The sequence below is a fragment of the Chenopodium album genome, chromosome 25 (assembly GCF_948465745.1).
Source record: "Chenopodium album chromosome 25, dcCheAlbu1.1, whole genome shotgun sequence".
Lineage (NCBI taxonomy): Eukaryota > Viridiplantae > Streptophyta > Magnoliopsida > Caryophyllales > Amaranthaceae > Chenopodium > Chenopodium album.
In genome coordinates, this window is record NC_137858.1 from 6,407,799 (window position 1) to 6,428,999 (window position 21,201).

The window sequence follows — 21,201 nt, forward strand, 5'->3', positions numbered from 1 at the left end:
AAATAAAGAGAGAGAGAAACAAATCTTATTTTAATTACAATGAACAATGCCCAATTTATAAAAAGGGTAGAAAAAAGTAAATTAAAATATATTTGTGATGAGCAGAGGTTTAGAGTAATTCATAAAAAGGGGAGAAACAAATAAAGTATTGTTGCAAATACATACGGAGTACTGTAGTATTTTTAAACTTTCCAAAAAAAAAAAAAAAAAAAAAAAACGTTGCAACAAAAAGGAATGAAGAACCGTTTAACATTGTACGATTGAGCTTAAGTAACTAATTACAACTTAGAAAAGGTCGAAATCCATATCGAAGGGATGCTTCCCAAACTTTGTCTAGGTCGAAAATTTTATCACCACATTCGCTAGCGTTCCACCCTTCTAAAGCATGTACTATTCCGGCTACTCGCGACGCACTCATCACCCTTCTTGGCAACCAATTCTAATGTACGAAAAAGAAAGGGTTTATTTTGGTTAGAGAAATTAAAGTATATACTCCCTCCGTCCCTAATTTAGGGACGGAGGGCCTATATAGGCGGATGTACATAAGTGATTAAATAAAAAAAAAAAATCGCGATAAATTTTGTGCAACGAACCTCACAAGAATGCAAGTTACCAAAAGATTTGGGAGCCAACATAGCTGGAGCAGTCAAATAGAAACAATCCTTCCTAGTTTTGTTGGGTGGAAATTGCGAAAATGGAATAAATAGTGTGCCTTTCGATGCCATGGATTGCTCACCTTTCGTCAAATCTTCTCCAACTAACCATACCTTTATAAAAAATAGGTGCAATTAATACATTCTTCCAATTAGAATTACTCTTTCACAATTAAGGGTGCTTTCAAGTTAACATCAGTAATGAATGTTTGGTCATTTCACAACTAATATGTAATCTTATGATGTAATAGGCTAATAATTAGGCCTGGATTTTGAAAGGGCCGAGTCGGTGTCGTTTAATAACCATGTCTAGTGATAGCCTATATATCAAATTATTTTTTTTCCCCATTTCATAAGTAATTTAACATTTGGATTTTTGTAATATTCATAAATTTATTTATATCCTTTTGATCATCTTATAAATGATCTATACTCTAGAAAAAGGAATAATGTGAAATGAGACATTTTATGATTCGTCTCTATATAATTTCTAAATCTTGATTTAATTACATACTCGTATTAATTTTGATATCAATAGCTATAATATTATGTTGGAAAGCTTAAATTCTTCACATTGCAATAGAATCTAAGAGCCAAAATCTACCTTATAATTATTGTAACTCTTTGATGATGAAAATATCAAATTGGTGCTATCTTCATTCATTAGATCAAATTTCGCCTTAAGCTTCTCATGTTCATCCTTCCTTATGGTGGTTACCTGAATATAAGATGTAAAAAGCATGGATGTAAAACCCAAACATAGGGGAAATAAAGCTATGAAGATCCTAAACAAGCCGGCTGGATCGGAATATTACCTTGATGCCCTTGTCACATAGCGCGGATACAATGTAATAAGCAACCTTAGAGAGGCTACCTCTAAAGAGAACCTTGGAAGTTCCCTTAGGTATGCTATTAAGCACCACCGCGACAGCTAAGCTGCTACCATCTACCACTTTTACTTTAAGCTTAGGGTGCCTTTCCAAGTATAGTTCGCCGTTTTTATTTAAGAACTCTCCCTGAAGAAACGGGAAGTTAATTAAAATTAGCTCGATCTCAAAGACCTTAATAATTTAGAAGGGATATATTATTGAACGTAACAAGGACTAGCTTAGATGATAATCATGACTTACCTGGTTTAATAGTCCAAGGCTCACTACTTTAATTCCCTTATTATCGGCTTCTAGTATGGCTTCTTCGATCAAATTGTTTATTGCTTCTCTTTGCCATTGTAATTGATACTAATACATACACTAAATATGTTAGTTAAATAGTTTTTTCAAATGATTAACTCAACCAAAAGCTTAAGCTAATGATTGAGGCGAAATTTCTGTTCCTTACAACTTACTTGTTTTTTGTACCGCGGTATAGCCCAGGACTGTGACTTGAGTTCTTGGAAGGTGTTTTTTTCGACGATAAATGCTCGGCCATGGACCCATGTGACGAATAAGGACCACAATGTGACAGGCCACATGAGCCACAAGTACCAATTTGAGTTAAGTGGCCTTGATGCAAGGGATGCAAATCCTAGCCCTAATTGGTAGACTGACTGCAATGTTGTTAGGTGTGTAAGGTGGACAACATTAGGAACATCTTCCGGCTTATTGAGAGACGTTTCGTAAACAGAATCCGTGGACTCGTCCATTGTTCCGTAGAGGTAGTCATAGAATGGCATAAAAAGAGAGTAATTCGTCTTGAAATGGGTGTGATGCAAAGAGTGATACCTATTATATTGTAATAATCATAAAATTAGGAGTATAATTAGAAGGTCTCGAGAAGAAGATGTGTACAAATACTGTTTTAGATTAGACTACTCATCGAGAAGCTATATATATATATCGATAGAGTTTAGATAAACATCGTACTTACGAGGGAGTGTACATGAGATATTTGAGAGGAGGAAATATGGTAAACACCGATTTAGGAATGATCTCGAAGTTGCAATGACCCAAATTGTTCATCACATCGATGTAAGTAATATAGACACCCGCGGCAACCATTGAGTGAGTTCGAGTGAATGATGCCGTTAGCAATGGTATTGAGAAAAGAGTGAAGTATGCTACGTGCTCAGCAAAGGGATGAATGACCGCTGTAAAACAAATAAATCATATAAGCTAAGGTATCATATAATAGACATATATATTGTCTATTTTAGGAGTTTTGTAGAATTTTTAAACATACATAACATTATCGATAGAGAAATGACATATTATAGTGTGTTGCACATGTAACTTACATGTAATGGGCTCAGTCACGACAGAAGAATGGTGATGGGAGTGGTAGCGCGAGTAGAGGTAGTGATGATGCAATGCTCGGTGTAGCCAGTAGTAGAGGAATTCAACAGGACCGGTATGAAGTAAGAACATTTGAATGAGGCCATCCAATCTCCAGAAGGGCGGTTGCTTTACCGCGTCCCAACTCCAATATGCTACGTAAAGTATGATCCAATTTAACAGAATTTGGTCATCCCTGATATATTGAACAATTTCATTATTCAAGATTAGCTAATTAATTAAAAAAGGTGGTATTCAATATCGAGTATATATATATAATGCATGGTAGGTATGATTTCATCAGATTATTTGTATGAACATGAATAATAATACGTACCAATTTCTTTCCCTGTCTACTTGTTCAAAGTCGAGGCTCCTATCGATAATCAAATTCTTGCCTTTAGCTGTTCGATAGCGTGACAAACTGATCCATATCTGATTGTGAAGCATCCTCCATAGCATAAATGGGAAGATGATAAGGTAAAAAAGGCTTCGATTCTCTGATTTTATTACGTATAAGTATATGCTGTGAATCACACCTGGTGCCACTAATATATACTTCATCACACACAAACAACACAACCAACATAATGTTAGTAACTAAGCAGCAACATAATTAATTTGGCTAAGGTTACCACAATTCAAAAAGATAATTATCATTCGTTAATGTACAAGAAAAAATGAATCTAAGAATAGGAGAGGGGTCATTTTCATCCAAATTAAAGATATATTCCCTTCACCACAAGATAAACATGTCGTATTAGGTTAATTTTTACATTAATGAGGAGATCAAAAGTTCTCTTTTCGTATAACCTCAATCAATAAATTGACAGTATAAGACCCCAAAACATATACTTCGTATAAAATGTTTTTCGAAAATGAAGTGAATGGCAAGCCACTCCATCCTGCATTATGGCCTCTTCAATCTCAATCGTTAATTTTTTTTACTTGACATGGCCTAGCCTCTATCATAATTATAAACAATAAAAACAAGCAACAATTAAGTTAATTTTCAAAATGAGATTATTATTGTTTCAACAGTAGCATGCAAATTCATGCAAGATAACCTAGCTAGTAGCTACTAGACATATACAAGTGATATATACAAAATATAAACGCCATATTAAATAATAAAAATTAAGTGTTAGAATGAAGGGAGAAACTAATTAAAGAACGAGAGAAACCTTGAAGTTGCCAAGAGGCTCCCATGGCCAGTGCGTAAGGAAACCAGGAGTATATGCCATACTACTATTTTTCTCTCAATGTAATACACGATTTATTTCTCCAGACGTACGACAATGTTAGTCGTTATAAACAATAATAAGGCACGATGTATAGACTATAGATGATACTAGCACAAGAGCACTAGCTATATATAGAGATAGGCAATGCTGTAATTAAAGGTTGGGTTGTACGTTCATCTCTTGGCCTTTAGTCTTGATGTGAGTAAATTGGGCAGGTAAGGGTGTGCAAAATTTTATTCGTACCTTACTATATGAGAAATTCCGCTTTGATATTTTTGGTCTTTCAACATAATTTCATTATTAGAAAATTTGGCTCTAAGAACCTATTTTGTTTACCTTATTTTCACTAGTAGTTAAGTTATGATAAACTCGTTTAAGTTATAATAAATTTAATTCACTAAAAAATAAGTTTTGATAATAAGGGTTACATATCCAAGTTCATTACAACTAAAATAAGTTCTAATAAGTTCATATAAGTTCGAATAAGTAAAAATCAAGTGAAATCAAAATTAAAACTCCCATTTAGGCCAATGACTCGGTTTCCTTAAACAATAAAATTAGTAAAGCTAGCTTAAAGTTATGCATTATTTATTACACTCAATTTCGTTATAAAATTTTATTTTTGAAACATCGTTATAAAATATTTAACTTGAAAATGTTACTTTTTTTTTCCATCATTGGCTTTTTTGTTGAGTACAGGATAATATCACATTAAAATTAAAGATACTTAAGTACTGATAAAAAATTCTAAAATTTTAAATGACAAACCCGAACCAAAGACACATTGCTGGAAAAATTTTGGGTCCGATCCTTGCTACACTAAAATGTATGATTCCAATTTTTCATTCTAATCGATTTTGTTCCAATTCGATTTTGAACCTTAGATTCTAGGTTTTTTCAAGAACTTTTCGACTACTCTTACTATTCTTTTTATTTTAACGATTGTTATTTTTGTTAAAGTAAGTCTTTTAAACATGTTACCCTCTTTCGCTATATATTCTACTTATACTACTTTATTTGATATATATATATATATATATATATATATATATATATATATATATATATATATATATATATATATATATATATATATATTTGCTTTTTAATACTACGATATTATATTACATATATCTCCAACTATATATCATAAAAATTAAATATTTGAAAACACAAATTTAATGAGATCTCACCAAAAAAATATGTTTTGATTTGTCATAAAATATCTCAAACAAAAACAAACGGAGGGAGCACTTTTGTTTCTTGTTTGGGCCTTTTTAGTCCTCTTTGCGTAACCAAATTAAACTCTTAAACAAACATTTGTCTTTTTCTATAAAAAGATATAAATATCCCACATGAAAAGTCTCACAAATTCTTCCAACTATCGTACTTAGATCTGATATTTAGATCCGATATTTGTTGTATCTAATAGTAATTGAGCATAATTAAAACTTAAATGATCGAAAATAAATGATAATAAGGATATTTTCAAGGCAAAAATTTAATAAAAACAGGTAAAATATTAATATATGGTGTAGTAATTGCTTTCCACGTGTATTTTGGACCACAACATAGTGGTAGACTAGTAGGCAGTGTACACTTGTATGATATTTGTTATGATTGATAAGAAAGATAACTAACACAAATTATGAAATTACTACAAGTAATTATACTTGAAATAAAGCACAAAGTGTAAACAAACAGCTAATAGACTAATTGGATTATTTCGACATGTGCATGAAGCTTCAGAGCATGCATATAATATGATAATCAGACTATCACCTATATTTGGCCGTACCTAATAAATTTTCTGTTAGAGATGAGCTTGCTTGTTAGATATACGTTAATACGTGGTACTTCCATAATCGTGGTTTCATTCAATAACTCAAGGTTGGCTTGCTTGGATCGAGTTTAGATCGATCAAGCATGTACATACAATATAATGTACATACAATTATGTACATGCAAATCATGGTAGCAAAAAATCGTAGTGAAGAGTGGAAGTTCGGGTGTTAGTTTAGATGAATTACTACGAGAGGGGGGGTGAATAGTAGTAGGTTCCAATCGCGGAACTTAAGCGGAAATAAACAATTAAAACGTAAAGAAAACTTAAGCACATAGCAAGTTTTACGAGGAAACCATCCAGTGCCTAACTGGAAGTAAAACCTCGGCCCTATTGGGACTTATAAACAAATTCCACTATAATAGGCAACTCTCCTAGTACAACCTATTACACAGACCTTTGCTTTGCAAGTTCCACCACGGACACTTGACTCTATGATAGGACACTTCCTACCAGACCTAAGATACTTCTCAGGACCCTTTTTCTCCCCTTACCCAGGACACTTCCTAGGTGACCCAAGACACTTCTCAGGTACCTTTCACTCACTGTGCACTCACAGCTACCACTCGAATTTTAGAGAATTCAAACTCATACACTTGTGTGAATTTAAAAGAATTCACGATCTCACCCCAAAACCAATTACAACTCAAAAATACACTCTAACACATAAATGGAAAGCTACACATGAAACCCGAAATCAAAATGATAAAGCTTAAACCTTTGGCAAACTTACTCTTAAGCACTAAGTGGTTTTCACGCTTAAAACTCTCATTTTGCTAAGCTGAAATACTTCTATATTTATAGGAGTTCCTCAGCTTCTCAAACTAGGGTTTTCGCAAATAAGATAGATCAAACACAAACCTGATCTTATCCTTTTTAAAACCGAATCCAAACAGATTCAAATTCGTTTTTATGAAAACCAAATTTTATCAAATTTGTTTTTGTTAAAAGATAGAATTTTATGAAAAAGATAAAACCAAGTTAAACCAGATTTTATAAGATAAAATCAATTAAGTACTTTTTCATAAAACTTATAATTATCTTTTACGAATTAATTAGTTTGCCAAGCTTTATCTGATTTCTAATAAGTTCCATGCATATCAATCATTTATATGTTTACATCATCCTACGAAAACAAACTTATCTTTTACACAACTATAAGTCATGAAGTCCATCTTCTTCGGTTGATATCTTGATCTTTGTGTTGATCCTTGATTGTTGAGGCTTGCCCCATCATTACACCAGAACCAGGTCGTTACAACCCGTTTGAAGTTCCTGTTGAGAAACTTCGGGAAGTTCCATTGCTGGAACTCATCTTCTGTTCATTACTTGTCCTCATGGATCTTCTAAAGTTCCTTTGTTCCAGTTCCTACTTCAGCGCTCTACGCTTACTGAACCTGCCAACATCACAACACTAGAAAATCCTTATTAAAAGGAAGTTTGCTCAATTCTTAGTATCATCATCAAAACCTCATAAGGGTCAACATCGGGTATATTTATTTTTGAACGAGTTTGAAACAAGTTACAAACAAACAAATTAAACATATAATTTAGCTTATCATATTTTCCAATATATGTTGGTAAATGTTTATTTACTATGGAGTACATAAGCAAATTAAATTACTATGGAAGCAAAATACATTCAAATTTTCTAATATATGTTGGTAAATATTTATTTACTATGGAGTACATAACCGAAAAGTGTGTTTTTTTTTTGGTTTTTGTTTGCATTTAAAGTTACTGACTAGGACGTAGTACTGCATGATAATTTATTGTCTTTATAGCTAGCCATGCATGTAACCCCACGTAGATAATTAGGTGATACATATAAAAGGCAATAATAATTAGAATAAACAGTGACATAAATTTATAAAAGGTAACTATTTGATTGGGACCTAATCCTCACCTGCCATTTTCTTAGACTTTATGTTGTACTTGTACATGTTTTAATATCTATAACCTTTTTTTTTAATGATATATAAGAAATTATATTTACGCAAGGAGGCCCTTCTCTTGAATGGATTACTCGGCCGATGCATTTGATCACTATTAATAATCGGCTGAGTAGTTGGCTATTACATATTTACATGATCTATGGATAAGATCTTATAAAATTTATTGATATCCAATCGTCGATGGCTTTATTGATCTATTAATAATGACAAATTATAATTTTTATTGGGGATTCAAGACCTTTTACTACGCTGATGACTACGAGATTGTCAACTTCAATGATGATATTTGAAATTTGGTTATAGTCCTTTGAGTGTCCTTTAGAAGGGCGGTTGTACTAACATTTTAGGTGTAAGTTTGTTCGAATTGTGTTATTGGGGTTGCAAATGATATAAATATCAAATATTGATTTTAAGACAGTCGAGCCATTATTTAACCGACCCAAACCATATTGCCTTTAATTTGCAGTTAGGCAATTATTTAGGGTTAAAACAAATAATATGCCTTTAATATGCATGAACATGAATATTGAATTTCCAAATCAAGTAATAATTCCACTTTCCCCTAATTAAACATGCATGTTGCAAATTTGACACGCTATATTCTTCAAGTTGATGATTTACTATCATAAATAAACCCCACAAAAATGAATTGTTAGGGACAAATTTGGTCTCTTTAATTTGAAATAGGCCAGGGTTGTACCACTAAGCCCAATGACAGACTTTTGCTGGGCTGGCAAGGGGTCGGTCCGGCCCCCCTTGGGTTAATAGATACGGAGTAGATACTATATATTTCGTTGTCTAATACATGTAACTACGTTGTACATACATACATAACATAAAAGTTGTTTATACCACTTCGATGTATCAAATTTGGTTTTTAAGTGTCTCGCTCACAAAAATATCATGATAATTAAAGTCTGATTAGGGTCCTTTGTTTATACGAGTACCACTTTGATGTATTGGTATAAAAACGCATACGATAATGATTTTGATTTTTGACCCTTGATTTAGTAAATCTTATATTATATATATATATATATATATTGAAACCAAATCTTATATTATATTGAAAGATGCATATATACATAATGTACACTACTCAATCCTCTTAAAACAAAAGTAGACAAAAAGTAACGGAGTATCCCAATTTAGTTTACACACAATAGATTTGTAATTACTTCTTCTTTTATAGTTTATGTATAGATTTTAAAATAACAATAATTAGATAGATCCCATATATAGCTAAGGATAGATCGTCATAACTGACATAAGAGCACATATAATTAACTAATATGGGTAGGCATAAATGATGAAAACACAACACATTCAAAATAAGCTAATTAATTGTTTATTAGGAAAGTGTCAAGAATGAGCGAAATCCATGTCGAAGGGAAGCTTCCCAAACTTTGTCTATGTCGAAGGTCTTATCACCACATTCGTTGGTGTTTCACCCTTCTAAGGCAATAAGGCATGCACTATTCCGGCTACTCGTGGTGCACTCATCACCCTTCTTGGCAACCAATTCTAACACATACAAAAAAAACGGGTTTTAGTTGAATGTAGCGGATGTACATCAATAATTTAACAAAAAATCGCGATATGTTTTGTGCAACGAACCTCACAAGAATGCATGTTACCAAAAGATTTGGGAGCCAAATAGCTGGAGCAGTCAAATTAAACAATCTTTCCTAGTTTTCTAGGGTGGAAATTGCGCGAAAATAGTGTGCCTTTCGATGCCATGGATTGCTCACCTTCACTCAAATCGTCTTCAACTAACCATACCTGTATAAAAGGTGCAATGTACTTGGTATATATTAGTTCGTCCATTTAATTTGATCCGATCCCTAGCTAGCTAACAATCGATTTAATCTAATTCCGAATAAAATACCTTATAATATTGTAACTCATTTCTGAATGGATCAAATTGATGCGGGTTCAAGGTTATATATTACTTTGAAATTATACTATCAGCGTGATAACTACTAATAGTAAGTAATTTTGGACACATGGATTGCGTTTAATAAGATTACAACTCACCAATTATATAGTTTGGATAATTGAAATAATTGAACCCCTTGACATTATGATTTTGATTAGAGAAGGGAGACTTTATAACCGGGAATTAAGTTAATTGTGATTAATATGTTTGTGTTTATTTTTTCGTTTAATCTACTAAACTAGTAGCACTATTTCACTTCCCATCAAAAAAAAAAAGTAGCACTACTTCACATATTAATATTAACTACTAGTATATAGCCCATTCAATATACGGGTTAATTTTTTTGTGAAAGTAGTTATTATATTAAGTTGTCCAACCAAACAAAGCCTTACATGTAGACGATTTTCCGAGTTTTTTTTTTTTTTTTTTTTTTTTTTTACACAGATTTTCCGAGTTGATTACACACACCAACACAACTATGGAACATAAAACCCTTTCCTCAAAAAAAAAAAAAAAAAATAAATAAAAAAAGGAACATAAAACCCTTCTTTTTTTCTTTTTTTTTTTTCTTTTTTCTTTTTTTTTTTTTTTAATCAGGAGCTACCAAATGGGCAAAGATCAAACTAATAATAAAACCCTTCTTAGTTACTGCTTACAATAATCAAACATACAGAGAAATTAAATTACCCTAGCTAGCAAAGATCTTCTTACTCTCACAAATCACAACTCACAACTCACAACATAAATACATATCAAACCTTGACAAATTCTGAAGGACAGGAAATGGACCTCCTGAGCTTGTTCATCTTAATTAAAATTCATATGCATAAAACACTAGTAGCAATTTATCACAACTAAACCAACTAAGCACTAAGCAGGGATAAAGGCGGAAGGCCGAAATCCATGTTGAAGGCAAGCTTCCCAAATCTTGTCTGCGTCGAAGACCCTATCACCACATTCATGTACATTCCATCCTTCTAGGGCATGTACTATCCCAGCCACACGCCACGCGCTAATCACCCTTCTTGGCAGCCAATTCTGCTTACACAAGTAAAAACATGGACTAATAATGAGTAAATGGATCGGACTTCAATTAGTATGTCAAATTCAATTGAATGAGATGTGAAAAATAATGTACAAACCTCACAAGAATGCAAGTTTCCAAAAGATTTAGGAGCAACTAATGATGGTGTGTTGAGATAGAAGCAGTCTTTCCTTTTTTTCTTGGGAGGGAATTGAGAGAAGGGGATTATTATAGTTCCCTTCGACGCCTTAGACTGCTCGATTTCTGTCAAATCTTCTCCTACTAACCATACCTGCATTCACAGAAAAATTACTCCCTTCGTCCCTTAATAAGAAAATTAAAACAGAATTCAACCCTTTTAGCCCAATACAAGAGCCTTAAACCATGTCAATTGGCTAGCTCATTATCTTTAAAAGTTGTTTTCGCTATATTTCTACATACAAGTAGTTTTTATTTGAAAGGCTGAAAGTAAAACATCCAATCAATTACTGATACAATGAAAAAATCAATTTAATAAGCTACTGAATAAGCAAAAAAACTACCTTCTGATCGTAACCTTTTGCTGAAAGGGCCAAATTGGTGCTATCTTCAGTAGTCAGAAACATTTTAAGTTTTTCATATTCAGCCTTTTTGATGGTAGTAACCTGAGTATGGAATGAAAAGCATAGGTTATACAGTAATATGATACATTTGCTCTGAAATTTATCATGTAAGATCAGTGTAGTTACCTGGATGCCCTTGTGACAAAGCGCGGAGACAACTGAATAAGCAACCTTTGAGAGCCGACCTCTAAACAGAACTTGAGAAGTTCCCACTGGGATACTATTAAGCACCACCGCAACAGCTAAGCTACTACCATCTACCACTTTCACTTTGAGCTTAGGGTGCCTTTAATTATGTTCTCTTTTCTTTCTATGTCGGTAGAAGGCTAATATATTACAACCTAAAAGTACAACACATGGGCCTTTAATTACAAGACAAAATATAATATACAAGCCCAAAGCACTAAATAAACTAAGGGTAATAAAAACTATTTACAAGGATATAATGATCCCAATACCCTCCCTCAAGTTGGAGCATGCAAATCAAAAATGCCCAACTTGTTAAGAAGAAAATCAAATTGTTGCTTACCCAAAGCTTTAGTAAAAATATCCGCTAATTGCAATTTCGTAGAAACATGAGAGGTGCTAATAGTGCCATCCATAATAGCATCCCGTAAGAAGTGACAATCTACTTCAATATGCTTTGTTCTTTCATGAAAAACGGGATTTTTGGCAAGATAAAGAGCAGACTGACTATCGCAATACAAGGCCATGGCACGAGGGTGCCGAACTCCGAGACTATCCAATAAACCTTTGAGCCACTTAAGCTCACATGTCGCTGCTGCCATAGAACGGTACTCGGCCTCAGCCGAGGATCGAGAAACAGTCACTTGTTTCTTAGTCTTCCATGAAATAGGGGAACGGCCAAGAAAAACCAACCAACCAGAAACCGATCGTCGAGTAAGTGGACAACTTGCCCAATCTGAGTCACACCAACCAGATAAGCAAAGATCACTATCCGAACGAAGAAGAATCCCTTGACCAGGAGTCCCCTTCAAGTATCGGACCACACGTAAAGCTGCTTCCCAATGATCTTGACGTGGTTCATTCAAAAATTGAGACAAAATATGTACAGAAAAAGCCAAATCTGGGCGAGTGAAAGCAAGATAAATAAGTCTACCCACCAAACGCCTATATTTCTCAACATCCACCAACAATGGACTCACACTACGACCTAATTGATGGTTCTGTTCCATTGGAAAACTTGCTGGTTTAGCCCCTAACATCCCAGCCTCAGAAATGATATCAAGAGTGTATTTTCGCTGACAAAGAAAAATACCCTCCTGATTACGAGCCACCTCAATACCCAAAAAATACTTAAGCACTCCTAGATCTTTCATATGGAAGCAAGAGCTCAAATAATTCTTAAAATCTGAAAGAGCAGCGGAATTATTTCCAGAAATTATCAAATCATCCACATAAACAAGAACATTAATTTGAACCTTACCCCGATGAAGAGTAAACAAGGAATAGTCAGAATAAGACTGACGAAAACCATATTTCTTCAAAGATGTTGCCAATTTGGAGAACCAACACCTAGGTGCCTGCTTCAACCCATACAATGATTTCCGTAGTCTACACACTTGGTTTGAATTTCCACCTGAAAATCCTGGAGGTAATTTCATATACACCTCTTCTGAGAGGTCCCCATGCAAAAAAGCATTATGTACATCCATCTGATGTAACTCCCAATTCTTTGCTGCAGCTACGGCGAGAAAAGTACGAATAGTAACCATTTTGGCCACAGGAGCGAAAGTATCAGTGTAATCAATACCCTCTACCTGATGGTTACCAAACACTACCAAGCGCGACTTAAGTCGCTCAATTCTACCGTCAGAGTGATATTTCACCTTGTAGACCCATCTACTACCTAGAGCACGCTTCCCGGGAGGAAGGGTCTCCATACTCCATGTCCCATTATCTTCTAGAGCTTGAATTTCTTTTTGCATAGAAACACGCCAATCTGGGTCTTTCATAGCTTCCTTGAAAGAACGAGGCTCACAACCTGTTGTCACAGCTGCAAGAAAATTTTTGTGCCCCAAAGAAAATCGGTCACAATTTACAAAATGTGCTATAGGATAAGGCATACCTGAGGAATGACATGAAGACGATGAACTTGCGGACGAGGATGGACTCACTTTTCTCACAGTTTTAACAACATAATCACGTAGCTTCACCGACCGATTCTTAGTCCTTAAACCACGACCTAAATCACCCTCCTTAGGCGCCTCTTTCAACACCTCCTCTACTGACTTTGTAATCCCCTTTTCACTATTTATAGGCTGCCAGCCCCCTGTACTGCCTACCATCTCCGTGGCAGCAATATTGCCACCCAAACCATTAGTTACCTCTCCACTAATATCACCCACATTTTCAATACTAAGTGCACCCCCCTCATCAATATTTTGATCATGATAATCATTAATATGCCCATTATTATCAACATGAACTTGCTCATCAATATGTGGCCCACGTGCATTTGCATTATCATGACTTAAATCATCAAAAGCAATAGGTTCATATGCAAAGTCATCATCAACAGTTCCAATCAAAGGACTAATAACATGATCATGTTCTTGTTTACTCAACACAGTGGCATAAGGAAATTCATGCTCATAAAACTTAACATCACGAGAAACAAAATAATCACCCGTATCAATATCAAATAATTTCCATCCTTTCTTACCATGAGGGTATCCCACAAAAACACATCGCCTACTCCGACTACTAAACTTATCACCCTTTGATTTGTGATTATGAGCATAACATAATGACCCAAAAACACGTAATTCGGCATAAGAGGGTGGAGTACCAAACAAGATTTCATAAGGAGTTTTATAGTCAAGCAAACTAGATGGAGTACGATTTATTAGATACCCTGCTGCCAAAATACATTCCCCCCAAAATTCGATAGGTAAATGACCTTGAAAACGCAAAGCACGTCCCACATTTAAAATATGACGGTGTTTTCGTTCAACTCTACCATTTTGTTGAGGGGTATCTACACAAGATGTTTGAAATAAGATTCCATGTTCGGCAAAATAACCCTTCATACAATTAAATTCTGTACCATTATCACTCCGAACAAATTTCACTTTGGCATTAAATTGTCTACTAATCATGGCAAAAAAAGATGTAAACATTTGATAAACCTCGGTTTTATTGATCAACAAAATAACCCAAACAGCTCTAGAATAATCATCGACAAGAGTCAAAAAATATTTAGCACCACAAGATGAAGGGGTACGATATGGCCCCCAAAGGTCACAATGTATCATTTCAAAACAATGATTTGCCCTACTATCACTAATAGGAAAAGGGTTTCTAGTTTGTTTAGCTTGATGACAAACATTACATGCCTTATCACATACATAACCAGAACTAGCAATAAAGGGAAGAGACCGAACTACTTTATCGGAGGGATGTCCCAATCTTTGATGCCACAACTCCGAAGATATCTTCCCATCCACACTTAAAGCTCGAATATTTGGAACATCACGAAAGTAGTAGAGTCCATCCCGTCGTTCACCGACTCCAATCAGGGTCCTGGTAATGCGGTCCTGTATAATGCACAAATTTTTAGCAAATTGTACAACACAATTTATATCATCAGCAAGATGGGTCACAGAAATTAAGTTGCAATTCAATTTTGGAACATATAATACATTATCAAGGGTCAAACCATGACCCAAATGCACTTTGCCACATTTTGATGAACTTGCCTTCTTACCATCAGGGAGTCCAATTGGACACTCCGTCATCTCTGTCACATTGGTCAATAGATTAAGATTACCCGTTACATGATTAGAGGCCCCCGTATCAATTATCCAAGTATTAGAGGACTCACCAATTAATCGATCATCAGTTGATTTATTTGCATTACCAAGCATGTCAAGGAAAGTTTGCCATTGAGAAGTTGTCATCCCTGGAAATGCTGGAGCACCTGATGTATTCGAAGACGACGATGATGCTGCCCCAACAGCATACACCTCTGCAGCACCACGTCCTTGACCAATAGACAAACCAGAAGAGTGTTGTCCAGTGCCATCACCTCCACTATCCCCTCTGTCACTAACCACTGCACGTCCCACACCTTTACCACCACGAGGACGATCACCCCACCACTCGGGATACCCATTCTTGACAAAACATTTAGCAACTAGGTGCCCATTTTTATGACAATATGAGCACAATAAATCAGATTTTTCTTTATAAGTAGAGCGATTCATACCTCGAGATTGAGGGTGTGATTTTACAGCAAGAGTCATCACATCATCACGTTCGGCCTTTACCCGAGAAGAAGATTTTAGTCTTTCTTCCTGCAACATTGCTTGATAAGCACGATCAAGGGATGGAAGTGGGTCTTGTGCCAAGAGGTTGGACCTCACTGTACCAAATAACTCTTCATTGATTCCATACAAGAAATCATGGAAACGATCCTCATTCAAACGAGCCAGAAACTGCTCACCCAAGTCACAAGTACACTTACCGCATTTGCACGTCGGAGGGGGATTGTATGTAGCCAACTCATCCCAAAGAGGCTGTAGCATACCAAAGTAATCAGCCACAGACATTGTATTAGATTGCTTGCACTCTGCCAAGGCTGCCTTAAGTTGTTGCTTCCTTGGTCCATTGCCAACATCAAAACGACGCTTCAAAACATCCCACAAGGGCTTACCCTCCTCAAAGTAAGGAATCGTTTTCTTCACCGAAGGATCAATTGTGTTTAAGATCCATTGTACTAGCGTAGCTTGTACACATCGCCAATCAACAAGATGCTTTGTATTTGTTGGTTTCTCGATCGACCCGTCAAGAAACTCAAACTTCCGCCTAGACATTAGAGAAAGCCGAATTGATCTCGACCATTCCTCATAGTTATTCCCACGAAAAACAATAGGAGTAATGATGTTTCCTGGACCATCATTTGATCCAAGATAATAAGGAGAAGTAGTGCTAATTCGCTCAGCATCTTTGTTCTTGTCTCCTTCTGCCATAGAGAAGAGAAAAAAAAAAAAAAAAAAAAATTTGCCCTAGCCGCAATGGCCTGATACCATGTAGAGAAATAGAAAATGTTCTCTTTTCTTTCTATGTCGGTAGAAGGCTAATATATTACAACCTAAAAGTACAACACATGGGCCTTTAATTACAAGACAAAATATAATATACAAGCCCAAAGCACTAAATAAACTAAGGGTAATAAAAACTATTTACAAGGATATAATGATCCCAATACCTTTCCAAGTAAATTTCGCCGTTTCTATTGAAATGCTCCCCCTAAAACAACAGTGATCATAAGATAAGTAGTTAGCTATATATGCATTGGTTTTATATAACACCAATAACAGAAGATAACAGAATCATAAGTAAACTTGCCTGATTCAAAAGTCCTAAGCTCACTACTTTTATCCCTTTTTCCTCTGCCTCGAGTATGGCTTCTTCAATCAACTTGTTAATAGCCTCTCGCTGCCATTGTAAACGATACTACAGCCAACAAATACAACCAATTTCAACCAATTTTTTATAGGGGCTAACTATCAACTTAATATCTGTGTGTACATAAAACGAATTGAACTACTTACGTGTATCTTGTATCGTGGTACAGCCCATGATTGTGCCTTGATCTTCTTAAAGGTATTTTTTTCGATGATAAATGTACTACCATATATCCATGCCGAAATCATGGACCATAACGTAACAGGCCACATGAGCCATAGATACCATTTGGATTTCAGGGGGTTCGAGGCAAGACCAGCAAATCCTAGCCTAAGTTGGTAGACTGATTCTGGTGTTGTCAGATGAGTAAGATGCACAGCTTCTGGCACATCCTCTGGCTTCTTAAGAGAAGTTTCGTACAGAGTATCCGTCGATTTGTCCATAGTTCCATAGATGTAGTCATAGAATGGCATGAAGAGTGAGTAGTTTGTCCTAAATTGAGTGTGATGCAGAGAATGAAACCTGTAACACCACAGAAATTATGATCAAACTGATGTAATCAATAAAAATAAGAGTGAGGCCGTTGATAAAAGTAAAATGACACTAAAATAGTTGTCAGTTTGTCACGTTAATAGTGTAATTTGAACTAGTAATGTGACAGCTAAATTAGGATTGTGACAACTAGAATGAAAAATGTCTAAGGCGTACTGATTTTTTTTAATTAGAGTCGAGAAAGACTTACGATGGGGTGTACATGAGATACTTGAGTGGAGGAAATATGGTGAACGCCCATTTAGGGACAACCTCGAAATTGCAGTGACCCATGTTGTTCATCAAGTCAATGTAAGTGACATAGATGGACAGGGAAACTACAGAGCCCGTTTGAGTAAATATAGCAGTTGTTACCATTGGTATGGCAAAGAGAATGAAGTATACAATGTGCTCACCAAATGGATGAATCACCGCTGCACACAACAATTACCAATGAACACATAAAAATTGAAAAAAAAAAAAAAATCATAAATATGTAAGTACATACTAATATAAGAATGTGTTACATTTAGTGATGACTTACAAGTAATTGGCTCGGTCACAATAGAAGAATGGTGATGAGAGTGGTAACGCGAGTAGAGGTAATGATGGTGCAGAGCGCGATGGAACCAGTAGTAGAGAAACTCGACAGGACCAATGTGAATCAGGAATGTCAATAGCAAACCATCAGCTCTATAGAAGGGAAGCTTAGCTATAACGTCTACCCCCCAATAGACGGCGTAGAATAAGACACCCATTAGCAGTATCTGGTCATCCCTACATAATTCAAACGTAGAATATCCACGTTTTAAAACCATACCAAACAAGCCCTTACATATTCTACAACCACGTTTTGTAGAAATTAAAATACTAGTATGTGTATATATGTTGCATACTAGCTAATAATTAGACACGAGGCACACGACACAACTAATTGAAAAAAGTTGGGAAAAAAAAAATGATCAAGAGGGTAGGATTATTTATACCAATTTCTTTCCCGATCAACTTGCTCAAAATCGATACTCTTATCAACAATGAGGTTGTTGCCTTTGGCGGTTCGATACCGAGAAAAACTGATCCATAGTTGGTTGTGAAGCATCCTCCATAGCATAAATGGGAATATCAGTACATAGATAAGATTCCAGTTCTCAGCTCCAACAGCAAACAAGTATAAGCTGTGGACTGCAAAAGGTGCTACTAAAACATACTGCACCCAAACAACATACGCAAATTAGTTAATTATTAATTAACTTAGTGTAACACACAGCATAAAACTTAAAAAATTATGTTACATTAACATTAATACTATACTTAATGTGTGAACATCAATGTGTCATTAGCAAATTGATAAAACAAGTTACATCTTTATTTTACATGTATCACGGGTAGTTTTTTGCTTTTTTTTTTTTTTTTTCCACATATGTATTATGTAATTAATATGTTACTCTGATAAAGAAACAACTACCGCATTTACTCTACACGACTACACATGATATGCAACATAAGCAATCAAAATATCGAGTGGGTGTGCCTTTAACGCAATTTAAATTTATTTTTTTTGAAAAAAAAATGGAAATTTTGGTGTTTAAAAATTACTAGCAACTGTATTCACCAAAATAGTATTATAACTTGACATATATATGACCTATTATTACTAGTTTACCAAGTTGAATTGGTGCCAGTAATAAGATCTTTTATTTTTCATTTTTTTATAAGTATACGAAGTACGGAGTATAATTGTGTATTTATAGAAAGTACGAGTCAGTTTGAAACATCTTTAATGGGGATTAAATGATTAATACATCCGAATTTGGTCCTGCAGCATATGCAGATAACCTAAGTAGACTATACCAACCTTTCCATTTTTAGAACTCGTAATTAATTTCCTTTATTAATTAGGCTTGTTATTCATGTTATATTGGTCATACATGCACATGCACTGTTATTTTTCGTTGGCTCTAAAAATATTAAATGACCAATATTTACATCTAAGAAAAAAAATTAACTACAACTGTTGTACAAGCATGTGGTACAACACCCTCCCCTTTGACCAATTAAACAATGATTTCCACAAAATTAACCGGCCCCTATTATATTTCCCTCTTGAATTATTGATAATTTTATGTTCAATTCATGTGATATGGGAAACTAAGACGACAAAGCTTAATATAGAAGAAAATTAACGTCCATTTCATATTTGTACATCTACGTTATAATTCCGTTATTATTTCCTTCTCATATTACTCCGTATATAACATGGAGTGACTCAATATGCAAGCAACTAAGCAAGGATTACAACTTTTCTATATCAAAGTACAAAGGCATAAAATTAATCTGTAATGATCATCGATAAATCCATTTCATGCTTCTTGAGCGTGACGGTTTTGGAGTTTCTTTAAGCCTTGGGTACTTGGGTAGAGTTTTCCTTCCTTAAAGGGAAAGGTTTGTGTACAAGTTTTTCTCAATCTCATGCTCTCTCATAATTAATCAGTTTAAAGCTTCCTTATACCAAAAAAATAATTGCTTTCATAACTAAGAGATAAAAAATTTTAGGAAAAAAAGAATTATTGAACTTTGTATAAAGTATTTTACTCAAGTAAATAATCAAGTTCAAATTGTGAGAGAGAAGAAATCCCAAATCCAAGAGTTAGTTAATTTTAGTTTCTATCTACAACAATTTTTTTGAAAGAAAATAATTATAGTATTATTAGCATATGATGAATAAATTCAACTAAAATGGTCTATTTGTTTTAATTTATTTTAAAAGATATAATATCTTAAAATTTGAAAAAGGAAGTCCACATATAAAAAAGATAGCCATTTTATTTGATCTCCTTCACGGTTTCACCACCTTAAATACAACAAACAACGTAGTAAATTACTCAATAATCTTTTACAAAAAGTATTATCCAAAAGACGTTATAAACTCATGCAAATCCATGCTATACAAAATTACTATTAAACTAACTAAAGCTCAATAAGGTGATGATGACTGATGAGTATATATCTAACACTAACCCTAGTCCCTAACATGAGGAGGTTTAAAGTTGATCAAACTATCGGATTAGAAAGGGTCAGTCGAGGACTCGAGGTAGATCGTAGCTAGCTGGCTAATTAAAAGGGTTCGCGTACTTTCTATTACACCAAACATATATACTTACTATACATGAACTACATATCATAACAAATTAATAATGCAACACGCTTATATTAATCATGCAAAGCTAGAGATGGCATCATATATAGATCGAAAAATTACGAAAGAGAAGCTAAGAGAAAAGGATAGAAGAACCTTAAAGCTCCCAAGAGGCTCCCATGGCCAATGTGTTAGAATTCCAGGAGTAGACGCCATTCTTTCGCTTAGCAATACAAACAAGTTTTTGTAACAACCCCTTCCTCAAATACCACAAATCGCGTCTATATTTATGCACAGTTAGACAACATATATATATAAACAAAACTTATTAAACTATATGTGCAATAATCATACACAATATATGTTTAAAATGTACTCAACTGTTAGAATTTCGACGTGTCGGTTCATCATTGGGTAGAGGTACACGGATTTATGCACAGTTAGACAACATATATATATAAACAAAACTTATTAAACTATATGTGCAATAATCATACACAATATATGTTTAAAATGTACTCAACTGTTAGACTTTCGACGTGTCGGTTCATCATTGGGTAGAGGTACACGG

The 21,201-nt window shown here is 34.6% G+C and overlaps 2 protein-coding genes across 2 annotated transcripts; both read right to left on the reverse strand.

The window, feature by feature from the left end:
• Positions 1–235: 235 nt before the first annotated feature.
• Positions 236–4,242, reverse strand: LOC145613142 (very-long-chain aldehyde decarbonylase CER1-like). Its single transcript, XM_081668207.1, has 10 exons — positions 4,108–4,242; positions 3,261–3,481; positions 2,887–3,119; positions 2,520–2,739; positions 1,999–2,374; positions 1,784–1,891; positions 1,469–1,669; positions 1,258–1,371; positions 594–767; positions 236–439 (listed from the first exon to the last, which is right to left on the reverse strand). The coding sequence occupies exons 1-10, from the start codon at positions 4,165–4,167 to the stop codon at positions 275–277; spliced, it is 1,872 nt and encodes a 623-aa protein (XP_081524333.1). The 5' UTR covers positions 4,168–4,242; the 3' UTR covers positions 236–274.
• Positions 4,243–10,636: 6,394 nt separating this feature from the next.
• LOC145613205 (very-long-chain aldehyde decarbonylase CER1-like) lies at positions 10,637–20,846 on the reverse strand. The gene is made up of 11 exons (XM_081668267.1): positions 20,787–20,846; positions 18,481–18,701; positions 18,039–18,271; positions 17,706–17,928; positions 17,110–17,485; positions 16,904–17,011; positions 16,764–16,804; positions 11,657–11,816; positions 11,471–11,572; positions 11,047–11,220; positions 10,637–10,942 (listed from the first exon to the last, which is right to left on the reverse strand). The coding sequence occupies exons 1-11, from the start codon at positions 20,844–20,846 to the stop codon at positions 10,775–10,777; spliced, it is 1,866 nt and encodes a 621-aa protein (XP_081524393.1). The 3' UTR covers positions 10,637–10,774.
• Between the last annotated feature and the right edge of the window lie 355 nt (positions 20,847–21,201).

Excerpts from the sequence above, each read along its gene's own strand:
- LOC145613205 (XM_081668267.1), bottom strand. The coding sequence starts at position 20,846 with ATGGCGTCTACTCCTGGAATTCTAACACATTGGCCATGGGAGCCTCTT. Across the intron at positions 18,272-18,480 it reads GTTGATCGGGAAAGAAATTG|GGATGACCAGATACTGCTAA; the intron begins GTATAAATAATC and ends TGAATTATGTAG. Across the intron at positions 17,929-18,038 it reads TGTGACCGAGCCAATTACTT|CGGTGATTCATCCATTTGGT; the intron begins GTAAGTCATCAC and ends TGTTGTGTGCAG.
- LOC145613142 (XM_081668207.1), bottom strand. The coding sequence starts at position 4,167 with ATGGCATATACTCCTGGTTTCCTTACGCACTGGCCATGGGAGCCTCTT. Across the intron at positions 3,482-4,107 it reads AGCCTCTTGGCAACTTCAAG|TATATATTAGTGGCACCAGG; the intron begins GTTTCTCTCGTT and ends TGTGTGATGAAG. Across the intron at positions 2,740-2,886 it reads CGTGACTGAGCCCATTACAT|CGGTCATTCATCCCTTTGCT; the intron begins GTAAGTTACATG and ends TTTGTTTTACAG.